This window comes from Morchella importuna, assembly GCF_003444635.1.
Source record: "Morchella importuna strain M04M26 chromosome Unknown Morimp01GS078, whole genome shotgun sequence".
In the NCBI taxonomy this organism is placed as follows: Eukaryota; Fungi; Ascomycota; class Pezizomycetes; order Pezizales; family Morchellaceae; genus Morchella; species Morchella importuna.
The window spans coordinates 1-14043 of NW_025763474.1; the positions used below are offsets into that span (position 1 = coordinate 1).

General features: G+C 47.9%; 4 protein-coding genes across 4 annotated transcripts; 2 read left to right on the plus strand and 2 right to left on the minus strand.

Moving 5' to 3' along the window:
* Positions 1 to 2726: 2726 nt before the first annotated feature.
* On the minus strand, positions 2727 to 2972 carry LAJ45_11616 (uncharacterized protein; the record flags this gene model as incomplete). The annotated part of the gene is made up of 1 exon (XM_046121098.1): positions 2727 to 2972. The coding sequence occupies one exon, from the start codon at positions 2970 to 2972 to the stop codon at positions 2727 to 2729; it is 246 nt and encodes an 81-aa protein (XP_045965696.1).
* A 153-nt stretch (positions 2973 to 3125) lies between these two features.
* On the minus strand, positions 3126 to 4259 carry LAJ45_11617 (uncharacterized protein; the record flags this gene model as incomplete). The annotated part of the gene is made up of 1 exon (XM_046121099.1): positions 3126 to 4259. One exon carries the CDS (start codon positions 4257 to 4259, stop codon positions 3126 to 3128), a length of 1134 nt encoding a protein of 377 aa, XP_045965697.1.
* Positions 4260 to 7987: 3728 nt separating this feature from the next.
* Positions 7988 to 12794, plus strand: LAJ45_11618 (uncharacterized protein; the record flags this gene model as incomplete). The annotated part of the gene is made up of 2 exons (XM_046121100.1): positions 7988 to 10355; positions 10429 to 12794. 2 exons carry the CDS (start codon positions 7988 to 7990, stop codon positions 12792 to 12794), a joined length of 4734 nt encoding a protein of 1577 aa, XP_045965698.1.
* Positions 12795 to 12954: 160 nt separating this feature from the next.
* On the plus strand, positions 12955 to 13806 carry LAJ45_11619 (uncharacterized protein; the record flags this gene model as incomplete). Its single annotated transcript, XM_046121101.1, has 1 exon — positions 12955 to 13806. One exon carries the CDS (start codon positions 12955 to 12957, stop codon positions 13804 to 13806), a length of 852 nt encoding a protein of 283 aa, XP_045965699.1.
* Positions 13807 to 14043: the final 237 nt, after the last annotated feature.

Here is a 14043-nt window from a genome sequence, read left to right on the forward strand (position 1 = left end):
GCCAACGGGCCTTTCGGAGTCATTGTGTACGCGCCAGTGGTAGAGCATAATGAATCTGGCGAGAGAATGTACGGGGAAATGCATACGGGAGATTGGTGGTGGGAGACGCAGGTCTGGTAAACTCACAAGTGCTCTAGAGGCAGTCGCTAATGCTTTCTGGACAGAATACCTTACCGGAGGGGTCGACTGTGGTACCAATTATATGCGCGTCAGATGGCACACATTTGACAAATTTTAGTGGGGACAAGAAAGCCTGGCCAATCTATCTTACCATCGGGAACATCAAGTCATCGGTCCGGAGCAAGCCACCGGGCATTCGTTAATTCTCATAGGGCTACTGCCAGTCCCACCTAAGCTCGGGAAAAACTCACTCGCTAATTCCGCTTTACGACGTCAGAGTCAAATGGCGCTGCATCGCGCCCTTGGGGAGATCTTTCAGAGCATTCGGGAGTGCTCTCAGGAAGGCGAGCTAATCGCATGCGCCGACGGGTACGAACGTCTATGCTTTCCGGTGTTGTCGGGTTGGATCGCTGATCAACCTGAGCATTCAAACTTACAAAATATTAGTACTAGCTCTTGTCCAAGATGCGAGGTGGAATTCCACAGTCTTGGGAGCACTCGCCGGAGCCCTATGCACGATCACGAGGATTACCGGGAGAGGGTAAAGCTATTCAGGGAGAACCCGGGAAACCTGGGACCGGTGGAATACCTTGTCGCGAGATCAGTAAAGACACTCTTCAATGCTTTCTGGGGTATGCCGAGGGTTAATCCATACGATCTCAACAAACCGGACATTCTGCACAATATCTACCTAGGGATGTTGAAGCACATGATGGAGTGGGTTCAGGCTTTCTTGAAGAAGCACAATCGATTGGAGGAATTTGACAAGGCTTGGCCCTCGATTGCGCCTTACCCTGGACTGGCAGTACCGAACAAGGCATATCGTGCCACAACCCAATGGCAAGGGAAGGAGATGAGAAATCTGGGGCGGGTCGTTCTTGGAGCACTCGCGGCTGCTTTGAGAAACCCGGGGGTGGCTGTCAGGGGCGACTTCGCAAAGGCATTGAAATGTGTACGAGGCTTAATCGACTTCCACTTAATGGCGCAGTATGGGAGTCATACGACGAGTACACTGAATTATATGGAGAGCTATCTCGAGGATTTCCATAAGCACAAGGATATCTTTTTAGAATTCCGGGCGTACAAGAGGACGGTTAAGGATGCGAGAGATCGGACAAAAGCTGTGAAGACCTCAGGCCCCAGAGCGCTCAGCGAGGTTTGGAGGAGATTCGCGAGATACGGGAAAGGTCTCACTTCAACTTCATCAAATTGCACGTGTTAACGCACTATCGGGAACATGTCGAGCACTTTGGGAGCATTCCCCAGTACTCCACCGACATCAGCGAACTCGCCCATGTACGTCAGATAAAAGAGGCATACGGAGCATCCAACAAGGTCGATGCTGCAACGCAGATACTGGACTATGGGGGGCGGCGGTTGGCGTTAGAGATTCGAATGCTGAATCTGAAAGACATTGTTGGAGGTCCTGAGAGCACTGACGACATCCTTTGGAGCCATCGAGATAACCTGAAGGAGTTACTTGAGATTTTTAAAATCGAAGACCGGAAAAAAACACCAAATGAACGATCCATAGTAGAAGGCCGACTGCCTCTAAGGCGTCTTTGCAACCCCTCCACGAAATCGGAAAGACTTTTCAATATTGCGGATGGACTGCAAATAAGCCATACCACGTTATATCGCCTGATAAAGGAGTATGCAGAGGATGCGGGATGCTCTCAAAGCTTTGCCGGAAGCTCTGAGAGCATTTTAGAGCGCCGGGTGGAGATGTTCACATGTTTGCAGGTTCCGATACCAATCTTCCAAAGACCTGAGGTGTACGAGGTTCACAATATCAGGTGTACGGGAAACGCGGCTTTTAGGAAAGGGAAAATAAGAAAGGATTGGGTATGGGTGTCGGTAGCGTCCTCAGAGGAGTGGGGAGTGTTTCGGGGACGCTTACCAGGACGTGTCGACGCTTTGTTCAAGCTGCGGGACAGTGGGGGGCGAGCACATAGACTATGTATAGTGGAGCTACTCGAGGCAAAGGATCGTGGTATCGCTGATAGCTCACATGGGCTCCTGAAGGTTTGTAGGAGGAGGAGGAAGAGGATGTGGGTCGTTAATATTCGGAGTATATTGGGAATGGCTCATTTGTTTGAGGTGGAGACTGGTAATTGGTTGGTAAATACTAGGATAGACTTGCGTACGTGGAATGAATTTAGTTGAATACTTGTAAAGCCGTGAGGGCATTCTTGAGTGCTCTAGGAACGTTAGACCCAATTGGACTCTCTAATTCAAAATTCGTGTCGTTCTGCTATGCATGCGGATTGGAAGAAGGAGGTAAAGTTTCGGCCGCTCAGTATCTGAGTCTGGCTATCCAGCAAGCTCGCTCCAGGAGATCAATGCCAGTCCATGTTTGCTGCTTATGCATGGACATTGAGCTTTTCAGACGAGCCGTACCATGGCCTCAACCTCAAGGCTAATTATGCCTTTCACGAATCGACAGAAACATACACGTCCGTCAAAGGTTGGGTAGTCGTCACCAGTATACAGGACAGTGCTCGTATCAGTATCCCGCGACTGACCGTACAGCGGCGTTGAGGATACCCACGTTAGATATCTTTTGAGGGACTGGTGCGGCCTTCCTATCCTTTGAGGACGGTGTATCAATCCAAAGGAGCCCAAGTGAGGGTTGCCTCACCTTGAGTGGGTATGACGAATGCCTCAGCTCTGTGAGCACTGGTGAGTGCTCTGGGAGCACTCGCGGAAGCCCTCGCGGAGCGTTCGCGGGAGCGTTCGCGGGAGCGTTCGCGGGAGCATTCGCGGGAGCATTCGCGGTGCCGTGAGAACATTCGCGGTGCCGTGAGAGCATTCGCCGTGCCGTGAGAGCATTCGTCGTGCCGTGAGAGCATTCAAGAAAACTGTGAGAGCATTGGGAAGTGCTCGCGTGTACTACTGATGTAATCAAAAGAAGCAAAAGTTCCTAGGTGCTGTGGGCGGAGTCACTCCATCCTAGCGTCTCCGGAGGCGGAGGGAATCTCATGGCGGCCCAGGCGACCAGAGCATTAGCGAGTGCCCTCCGGACGTGAGCCATATCTCCTGGCGGTCCCAGAGAGTGGGACGGTCCTGCGGCGGAGCCTGGCGCGAAGGTTGTACTCTGGCGGTGCCGGACGCGCTGGGCGCTCGTGGCGCAGAATGCCCGCCAGGACGTAGAGGCTGCGCCCTGGGTAATAGGCGAGCTTGGTGATGTTGACAGCTGGGGCGGCAGCGCGAGGGGTAGGCACAGGATTCGCTGGTGGGGGACGAGGGGTCGGAGCAGTAGTAGCACTCCAAGGCTTTTTACTTCCTCGCTTAGCCTCTGCCGCTCGTCGTCGATTATCTAACCGTTGCAAAAGTGTCGCGCAGGCATCTACTGTCGCAGGAGTTTCATGGTGTATCATCGATTCATCGAGTTCCGCATTAATGCCCTCCATCAAAGCCTCAATCCGAGAGACTTCATCCATTCCTGATTCAGCAGCGTACCGTTGAAATTCGGCGAAATAGTCAGCAAAGGTTCGATTTCGCTGGCGGATGTTCCTAAGATTCCTTCTAGCTGTGCGCATTCGATCAGGGTCCCCGAACGCAGTATCTGAGATTTCATAAAACCGCAACATGGAAGGCAAAGCGATGCCTTCTTCTCCGACATATTGTAAGAACTGATTAGCGGCAATACCCTCCAGTCGACTGAATGCGTAGGATAACTTGGACTGTAGTGTGGGAAAGCGGTCGGCATTTCCCAATAGTTTAATCCTCATCTGTTGTTTGAATAGGTGTAATCTTTCTCGATCGCGATCTCCCCTAAACACCTCGGGGTCTGGAAGCTTTTCCGACCGCTGAGTAGTAGCCACAACGGGTGGTATTGGCGGCGCGGGTGGGGCATCATCACCACCAATCGGTTCTTCATCAGGGGCAACTACTTCGACAGCGACCCGCTGGGTTTGAGCAGCAGCAAGGTCTCGTTCGAACATCTCCCTTGCATTTCCAGCCTCCCTCTCCACCTCTTGTAAGTCCGTTGCATACTGAGCAAGACCATGTTGGGCCCTTTGAAGATGTGCGTAAGCTTCTATCCCGACAGTGTTATCGACCTGTGGATGTTCTTGGAAGAAGGTTTGAAGGGTGTCGCTTAGTTGTTGGTAATCGATAGGAACGTGTTCCGACATTGTAGGCTATAGTGTTGTATTGGTTGGCGATAAAGGACGGAACCTGGTGTAACGGTGGTCTATGGACGTAGGGACTATAGTGCCAAGGAATACAACCGAGGCGAGGACGTGACAATAGGTATTCAGGACTATGGGCTATGGAGTTGCTCTATCTAGTATGACAACTAGTTGAACCCTATGACGAGGCGTAGAACAAAAGTAGTATTCGTTGGGGTAGATACAGGATTGGATTGGATTTTATATTGCTTAGAAGCCAAAGGCTTATCGCACGCCTACACTACCGCCAAAGACAAAGGAAAAGTACGTACAAACATCGCGCGACATGGTGTAGCTGAACAGAAACTAAGCGACGAACAAAGTAACAACGCTACAGTAGAAATGAAATCCCAAGAGCTTCTCCGTCAAACAACATAAAGTCAATCGTCTATATACCCGTTCACCATAAACCAGGATCATTACCAAAGCCATATAGGAAGTACTGCACGAAGGCGAGGCGAGAGACCGCCGAAGCATCAGGTGCGAAAGCATAGGGAGGGGGGTGTCGATGGGGTCCCTGGGAGTCTGCTCGTCAGGCAGCAGGGGGTTAAGGTAGGAATGGCACAGAGGCCAAGTGTAGATGGGGTGAGCGTGAGCCGCTACCTGTTGGTGGTCTTTTCAGTGGTGACCTTCGAACTCGATTTCCGTAGTGTATGGGGTGGTCGCAATCGTGGGTGCCGACCGTGTCTTGATGGGTGGCCTCGGTTGTGGTACCGGGCCGGTAGGGTTGGGTGAGCGGGGAAGCCGACTCGGTTAAAATGGGTTGCCTGGCTAGGGCCGTAAAGCGGGGTAAGGCCCAACGAAGGGACCTCGCGTAAGGTAAGGAACGAATGTTTCGCGACCGTAAGGTCGCTAACACCGTGGGTTATCGTAGGCTTTGGCAATGAGTCTGCGCTGACCTCCAGACTATTGACAGGGTGCCGATACGACGTAGAGAGGGGTAGCCTTGAGGGCTGGTCGTTTGGGTGTCGCGATCGGGGGCGCCGACGAGTTTGAGGAGGGAGTGAGAAGAAGGACGGCTCCTATTGAAAGGCTTCAACTCGGTAGATAGGGGGACGTCTCGCTCAGGGCCTGAAGCAATTCGAGAATCAGGATGTCGAAACGGGAGGGGGTCCTGTCACCCGCGCGGTCGGGCGCGAGTAGATACAGGAGGTTCCGTGAAGAGAAGAGGAAAGGAAGGAAAACATGAAAAGGCACGAGACAACACCCCCTTATATATCCAACTCCTAGTCCATTGATGACTAATATCTTGCGTAACGGAAACCGAAAGAACATAACAGAAAACCCATTACAAATCATAGTCCAACTACGCGATTCCTTCTCTTCACAACCCAATCTATCACCTTAGCCGAAATATAATATTGCCGTCACAGTAAACCCCTGTTTTCGCAATGTACCGGGGGTTATGGGTTTGTCTGAAGAACCTTTTTTTGGCGTATGATTGGTTGAAGCTGCAGAAAATGATACTTGACGCCAGAAAAAGTACTTGAATAGGCTGCCCCCATATTTTGCAATGCAATCTCCGAGACCGCAATTTGACTGTCATTTGCACCCAACTTCATCAGAAAACACTCCCCACAAGAGCTTATGAGCTCAAAATATTATCTAGGGGAAGCTGGGAGCCAGCGCTATTCTGCAGTTATTTTTTTGTATTTTTAGCGAAATATTTAGATTTTTGAGTAGAGATATATGAAAGTTCTTCAGACTTTTTTCCCCCATACAAATTTGGTGCACTAAGGCCTGTGTGATTGATGGTAATTGGTTGCTCTCTATAAAATCCCTGCATTTTCAACCAATGAAGCAGAGTTCTTCAGATTAATGGTGAACACCCGGTACTCCGTTACAGGCGTCCCCAACCATACATGTACCTGCAAACCTATTAGATCTAACTTGAAATGAGGCATAGCACTAATCTATCTGGTAGGGCAACCACTCATCAGCGTCACTCAACGCCGTCAATCGTCCAGTTTGACTGCAGTCAATTGTGGTCGACTATGCCAAGCCAGGACGGTGGACGGTCAGGACGGACTGCATGGACTGTAGTGGACTGCGGTTTTCCAGCCAAGCCAGTCTGTCCAAAGGGAGGACGGATTGCAAGGACTATGGACTGCATATCGCCTAAAAGAGTTTAGTGGTATTGTTTATTATGATGTTTATGGTAATTAAATAGATTTCCATTCTCATGAAGGTGAAAGAATATAATATAGAACTATTCTGGTATTAATTTAGTTCTCTTTGACTGTGATGATACATATTGTCTATGAGCTCCAGGTTGAGGCCGCCTCAACCTAGCAAGGACGCGACTTAGGTAACGCCCCAATCCAGCCCCGAGGGTCAATCATGCAATCCATAGTCAGACTGCAGGCAGACTGTGGACTAGTGCAAGGTAAGTAGACTGCACGATTCAGTCCCGTCTAGCCCGAGACTGGACGGTTGAGCGTAGTGCCGTCACTACAAGTTAGTCTAGGGTATCGATCTTGGCACACTTCTGCGCATAATGCATCATGCGCACAATATTGTGCAGAGAGGCTTTGTAGCGAATTCGGGATTATAGGACTTACGGGGTGGCATTGGGGCCGCCTTTCCCTGATAAGGTTTACTCCTTGTCTACATAACTCAAAATACTCCACAAATTTCAGCGTGAAACTACTTACCCAGCTAGTGATATTGTTACGCGTTCCCAAAGAGCCCCATAGATCAGTAGAGTACGTACCGGTCACTCAGGTACCTACATACATGTATCTCTCCAATGCCTCGGAAGATAATTGGAATTTTGAATATAAAACAACCATTTTCAAGACAAGAAGTCGCTGGTAGTACGTAGGTCACAAAAATATGTAGTAAAGAATCTGGAAAACAATTGGTGGCATATGTACCTTTTTTCCATTTTTTCCATTTTTTTTTATTTTATTTGTCTTAGTACTTCTTAGCTGTCCTGTCGTTAATAAAATTTTCCGGTACGTATTTGAATTCAGTTTCATATTAATACTGACATATCACCTTTAGGACTGAACCATACATGTACATACCTACTCTATGTGCTTGTGCATGAAAAGCGGCTATGTGCGAGTGTGTATGCCATTGGCCCAGTCAAGAGGAAGATTACCAAATCGTAGTTGGGAACATCATACATACCATACCTTCGATAGTATACCCTCATCACGTCGAACATACAACAGTACAGAGCAAACTCTCACCATACCCAAGCCCATACCAGTACAAGACCTATATCATCATCTTTAGCGAAATCTGTCAACCCAGAAGCTTTCGATAGGTACGTACCACATCCAAATATGCGCCGGCTAGCTCATAACAGTGCACTGACTCTCTGAGAGTAACACATTCAGACATACATTCGATCTCGAACGGTACAGAACTGAATGTCGATAGACCTCGAAAGTACTACGGAAACGACGAGGGAGGAGTATGAAGATTATAGTGATACAGGAGGGCGGCAGTATGCCTCTTGCCTGGCCGGGAAAGGAAAACTTCTAACCAGCTCATATCATAGTTTTGGCCAAGGTAGGTTTCTATAGTCACACATATCACAACCGGTGTCTCATTATGTCGTAGCTAGATCTAGATATATATATACTCCCGGGTTGAACAAATTGTGGAAGAGAACTAAATTACCTCGGACTTCCACGATTTGTGTTAGCTCACGAATGGCTATTCTTGGCGTTATATCAATAATGATATCCGGTGCTAGTGCGGATATTGGAGGAGAGTTTACAAATAATCTCTTTAGTGATCTTGCACCTATCCTCGCGCTCTTTGGTGAGCAGGTTGCGAAGCAGTTTCTCAGTGAATCTACGGGCTGGGCAGACAATATTCTTTTTGCAATGGCCCCCTTAGGGATTATTACCGCCATCGTGAGCGCAATTAGAGTTGCAGACTTTCCATGGCTGAGGGCTGTGATTGGGCGAAGCAAGGAAGGCCAAGGACTAGTTGAACTAGAGTTAATGTCCTCCAATTCAAGGGATGTCGGGGAGATGTGGAATGGTCAAGCTGTTGTGCGACTTGTTGGCGAACCAACGATTTTTCAGTTCATTTATGAGTCAAATCCTGCTGCTGATGACCCCTATAGGGGGATACATATCTTGGAGAAAACAAACCCCTTGTTTGAGCTTGTTCATAGAACAAACCAATCCGGATCTCCCTACGAATTGCAGCGGCTCCCCAATAACGGCACTACTTCCGTAGGGAATCCTGACGCATCGCCGCCGGCTCCTGATCTTTCTTGGGATGAATATTATAGTAACGACTGGGACGAGTATTATACTCACGAAAACCGCTCCGGCCAAAATCAGTCTCACCCGGATGAGTCCCTTCTATCACACAATATTTTAATCCCACCGAATATCTCACTCAATGCCAGGGGAATACCGGTATCAGATATGGAGAAGTGGGTTTGCGCAAGTCTCGGCGTCCTAGTCCAACTAGTAGTCCTCTTATACGAAGCAGCGATCACATACTACTCACCGTTAAAATCCAAGTCCATCTTTCTTAAGGATAGAATAAGCGCCTCCCCCGAAGCCTTCCCTTGCACGGCCGTTGGAACGATTGCGCTCAACCTAGGAATGTTGATATGTGCACATATTGTTGATCGCTCATCAATCGAGGAGCATTGGAAAATTAAGAAAAAAAAGGAAGATAAGGACTGTAAGATAGTATGGATCCAGAAAGGAGGAACGGTGAATGATCAGGTTTTCGAACCATATATCATTCATGGACACGAGGGACAAAGAAAAATCATCACTTCACGTCGTTACGATATTAAACCTCCAACATCTTTGCAGTACCTCGTCCTAGTAGCTACAGCAATTAGTGTTGTTGGTTTTATCTTCCAATTTATTGGCCTCCGTGGTATGACTTGGTCAGCAAGTATTGCACAGCTGGCAGCAACCTTGGTAATGACATTTATCCGGTCAGTAATCCGTAGGCGATTGACGCGTGAACCTCATGCGGAACCAGCAATCAAAGAGTTTGAACTTGAATGTATGGGGCGTCAGATGGTGGGATTTTCTGATTGGAGTATTGTCTCAAGGTCCTATGGCATGACAGATGTGTCGTGGGATGACGGCCCCGAACCGGAGGGTGACTCTGAGGGCGACCCCGTACCGGAGGGTGATCATGACCCTGAGCGTGGCTCCGCACCGGCGGAGGCCTACCGTGAGCATGCAAGGATGCATACACGCACACCGGAGCCTAACAGCTCGATACATGATCAAGATTCCTGCGAGATGCTAAGGATATGTGGACGACTCTCGGCGCTCTCTCAGTGGCAAACACAAGGCGCCATTTTTTCCCGCTCACTATGTGAGGCTATAGAGAGGACAATGAATATTCTTTTCGAACCAAATGAGTGTTCTCTTAAGCTCAATGCAGCTAGGCTCCTGAAATTCTCATGGAAGGAGATGATAAGGATTGGTATAAAAGAAGAAAAGCATTTGGGAGCTTTAACTTTCAAGCTGCATAGAAATGATTTATTCTCGAGATGGGAAATGAAAGATGATACAAAGACTGAGCTCATGCATGTCCTATCTCTATGGATGCTGCATGATAAAGAAAGACAAGACAGGTTTCTACAACAGTGGAGATCTAGATCTCATGATCATGATGTCGATTCAGAATTGAACAACTTAAATTCGAACGATCGTATTGTCAAGGTCATCTGTCCGTTTAGCCCGGTTCAACATGAGTGGATACAGTATTGGACAGGTCAAGGCGGGACAGAGTTGCGCATCGGGTACCCCAAAATCTTGCTAGAAACCGAACATATATCTCCTCATCGACTTTTGGGGTGTTCACATGTATTCAGAGGTTATGAGGAATCAATAATTGCCATACTAACCAAGAAACCAATGGCACAGAATCTGGCAATGGAAATGTATTCTCATTTCTTTGCTAGTGCGGTACAGTTGATTGATAAAATTGGGGGAATAGGACAAGAACACATGCATGGATTGAGACCTGAACAGCCAGATAACTCGACTATATCTAATGTGATTGAATGTATACGTATTATGGGACTAGGGACTACATTGGACGCTCTTTTAGGTAAGTTTATTTGTGACAATAACACTTGCTTCAGAGTATGAAGTGAATCGAGCACTTAAGCTAATGAACACAGTTGTTATACCGCACTTGGAACTCCATAATCTGCTTTGGAGATCTCACATAGATTTCGAAATGCCAGCCCAGTACGCAGCCGTTGGATTTCGTCGGGGGTTCCGATTGATAGGTCAATGGAGCAAGCTTGCTCTCGATTTAAAGGAATTGACTCAAGATATGAACTACTCGCAGGACGAGCTGTTACATATCAGGAGATGTTTCTTTGCCCGCGTGGAGGAGTTTATCCAGGAGCATCCTAGCGTGAGAGGTGATCTTAAAATGCTTATATCTTCATCCTTCCAGGATCAGATTGAGCTACTGGAAGCATCGGAGATGGATGCTTTAAGGAAGGTTTTGAGCGCTGTTCCGGATCTAAGCGATAGGGTTGCATGGAAGGCCCTTCTGAAAACCTTTCTGAAGGAAGCCTTACTCCAAGGGCATAGCTCGGTAGTGGAGGCCCTGATTGACCGAGGATTGAACACTTATGAGGGGGCTGAAGACGTGGATAGCGGTTTGATTATGGCATCATCACATGGCCATACGTTCATAGTTAGACAACTCCTCCATCAGCATATGCAGTACGAACCAAAGAGCTTCAAAAGATTTCAAGTTCAGCATCTGCCTCTCTCACTCCTAAATGCTGCTTATAAAGGGCACGTCTCCACAGTTAAGAGTATTATTCAAGCACTCGCGCCTCTCGATCAGCCCTACTTTAGCGACGTTGCTCTGATCCTTGCTGCTAGAATGGGTTATCAAGATCTAGTCACCGCACTTCTTGAGAACGGAGCTGACGTCAATCGGAAATCCATCAGACCCGTTTATAACGATGAATGGAAGTACTTGGTGAAACGTGACAGGTCTTTTGAGTTGAAAACACTAGAGTTTAGTGACAATAACTCGGTTGCAAATGAGCTGAAGTTGAATAAAGCACTTCAGTATGGCCCAGGAGTGGGATATGAGAAAACTATATCGCATCTGATTTCTGAAGGCGACTGGCAGACGGCATCAAAAGTAATAATAAGACGAACACCGTTACAGGCAGCTGCAGAAGGGGGTCATCTGGTGATTGTAAATCACTTGAGGGAAAAAGGGGCAGACATCGAGACCGCGGTGTCAGGACGACATGAGGTTACTGCCCTACAAGCTGCAGCAGCAGGTGGCCACGTTCCTGTGGTTGAAACCTTATTAGATTGGGGGGCCTACCCCGATGCTGAGCCATTTTGGTTTGGCGGAAGATCAGCACTCCAAGCGTCAGCGGAACAAGGTGACCAAAAGCTGGTTGATCTCCTTTTAAAGCGAGGGGCCAAGCTCGAGAAAGACCTACCAGCAAGGTATTTTGGGCGAACGGTACTGCAGGCGGCGACTGAAAAGCGGCATCAGCACCTTGTTAAATACCTATTGGCAGTAGGGGCAGACGTATGTATGAGCAAAGAGCAACACACGCCATGCCTGGGAGGACGAACAGCTTTGCAACTTGCTGCCTCCAATGGTGATATAGAACTTGTCAATCTCTTTCTGGAAAAGGGGGCCGGTATCGGTGAGAGACAAGCTAGACTCGCGGGAAGGACTGCGTTACAAGCCGCGGCAGAAAACGGACACCGCAATATTGTGAAAAGATTGGTTAGATACGATAAATCGATGATTGATACTGGTCCCTCAGAAAGCTACGGGCGAACCGCTTTGCAGGCGGCTGCGGAAGGCGGCCACCATGCTGTGGTTGAATTCTTGTTGAAAGAGGGTGTACAGAACCCCTTCTCTCCTGGCTCCAAGTACTACGGACGAACCGCACTACAGGCAGCGGCGGGGGGTGGTAATCTTGAGATTATAAATATATTAGTAAAGCTTAGGCCGCCGAGGACTCTCTCTCCGGACGAGATTATGTCTGGAGTGGCAAACCATGGGGGAAGAAATGCGATACAAGCGGCAACAGAAGGAGGGCATCTAGAGGTTGTGAAACAATTGTTACAGTTTGCAGGTGGAAAACCTTTACCAGCTACGATTGAAAGGCCGTTACCAACTTCGGGCGATCGGATTTATGCAATAGAGGCGGCAGCCGCTATCGGTCATGAAGATTTGTGTAAACTCTTGACCGGCGTTGAGTTGAGCATAGACCCTTATTCCCACCCGGAAAATGAACCGTACACACGCGCTTGCCAAGCTGCATCCAAGGCAGGGCATCTGCACATATACAAACTTTTCAGAGGCCAGGATTTAGAGGCCCTAAACGCTGCGAGTGTGCTGACGTTCGCGGCTTCAAACGCTCACGATGAGATTGTCAAGCTATGTCTCGAAGATAGAAGTTGGCCGCAAGCTAAAATGAGTGAAGCTTTGTGTTATGCATCAAAAAAGGGGTTCTTTACCATTGGTGGACTTGATTTTGTCTAAACAAAAATTCTCCCAGCAGCAAATATCTTACGCTATAAGTGCTGCTGCGGGGGGCAATCACCTTACTATTGTTGATCGACTATTAAGATTTAATAGAAGTATCGATACACATGAGATTGGCCTCACTGAATGGTCTATTAGTGCATTACATTCCGCGGCCATGGGAGGCTATCTATCAATGTGTGAGAGCTTGTTGGAGAGGGGGGCCAAACTCAAACAGCACGCCACACAAACATTAATGGCGGCAGCTAGTTGTGGCCGTCTTGATATACTAAAGTATCTCGTGGAAAAGCTAGAACAGTCTGCAGGTACTATAGCGGATTTAAACGCTGCATTGAAAGCTGCAGCTGGAGCAGGTCATCTTGGTGCTGTGGACTACCTACTAGAACAAGGAGCCGACGCCGATCATACAGGTTTTACAGCACACAAAATCATTCAAGGTAACATCGTCATCAAGACAATTACAGCTTTAGGATTAGCATCGTTGAATGGTCATCTTTCGGTGGTGGAGCGCCTGGTGGGTAAAAAAGCGCATATAACCAGCTCCGCCGGACCTTTCTTCGGCGGTCCCAAAATTTTACCGGTATCTGCTCTCCACGACGCTTCTAGAAATGGCTATCTAGACATTGTGGATTACCTCTTGAAAAATGATGCTGAGTTTGATGAGGATATATCTTACGATATGGAAAATCAGTTAGTAATACAATCACCATTGCAAATAGCGGCAAGAGTGGGCCACTATTTAGTTGTGAGGAGGCTACTTGAAGCGGGCGCTGGTGTCGACAGATCCAGCGGGGGAGAGGGTTCTATGAGACCACTTGTGTTTGCGTGCGAGGGCGGGCATCTAGCGGCAGCAAAAGAATTACTTGAGAAAGGGGCACGCGTAGATGAGGATGCTATCAAGGCTGCAGAGAAAGATAGTCCTAGTATGGTGCGATTATTGAAATCGTACAGGAAAGATAAGGCCTCTCTATGTATGTATATTACATGGCTCATTATATCCTGTTTATAACCTTTGCAATCAGAATGTGGACATCTAGCTGACATATATTTTTATCAGGATATTCGAGGTCACATACGTATTCTACAACAATTCTTTACGGTCGAGCTACAGAGAATACAAAGGGTATATGTTGTAGGTGGGGTTCTACACTGCAAGTTATATAGATGTGGGTATAACGACGGATCTTGGGATGAAATTGGATAGGGTACACTTTGGTAGAGAAGATTATATGTTTTGTGGTTCATT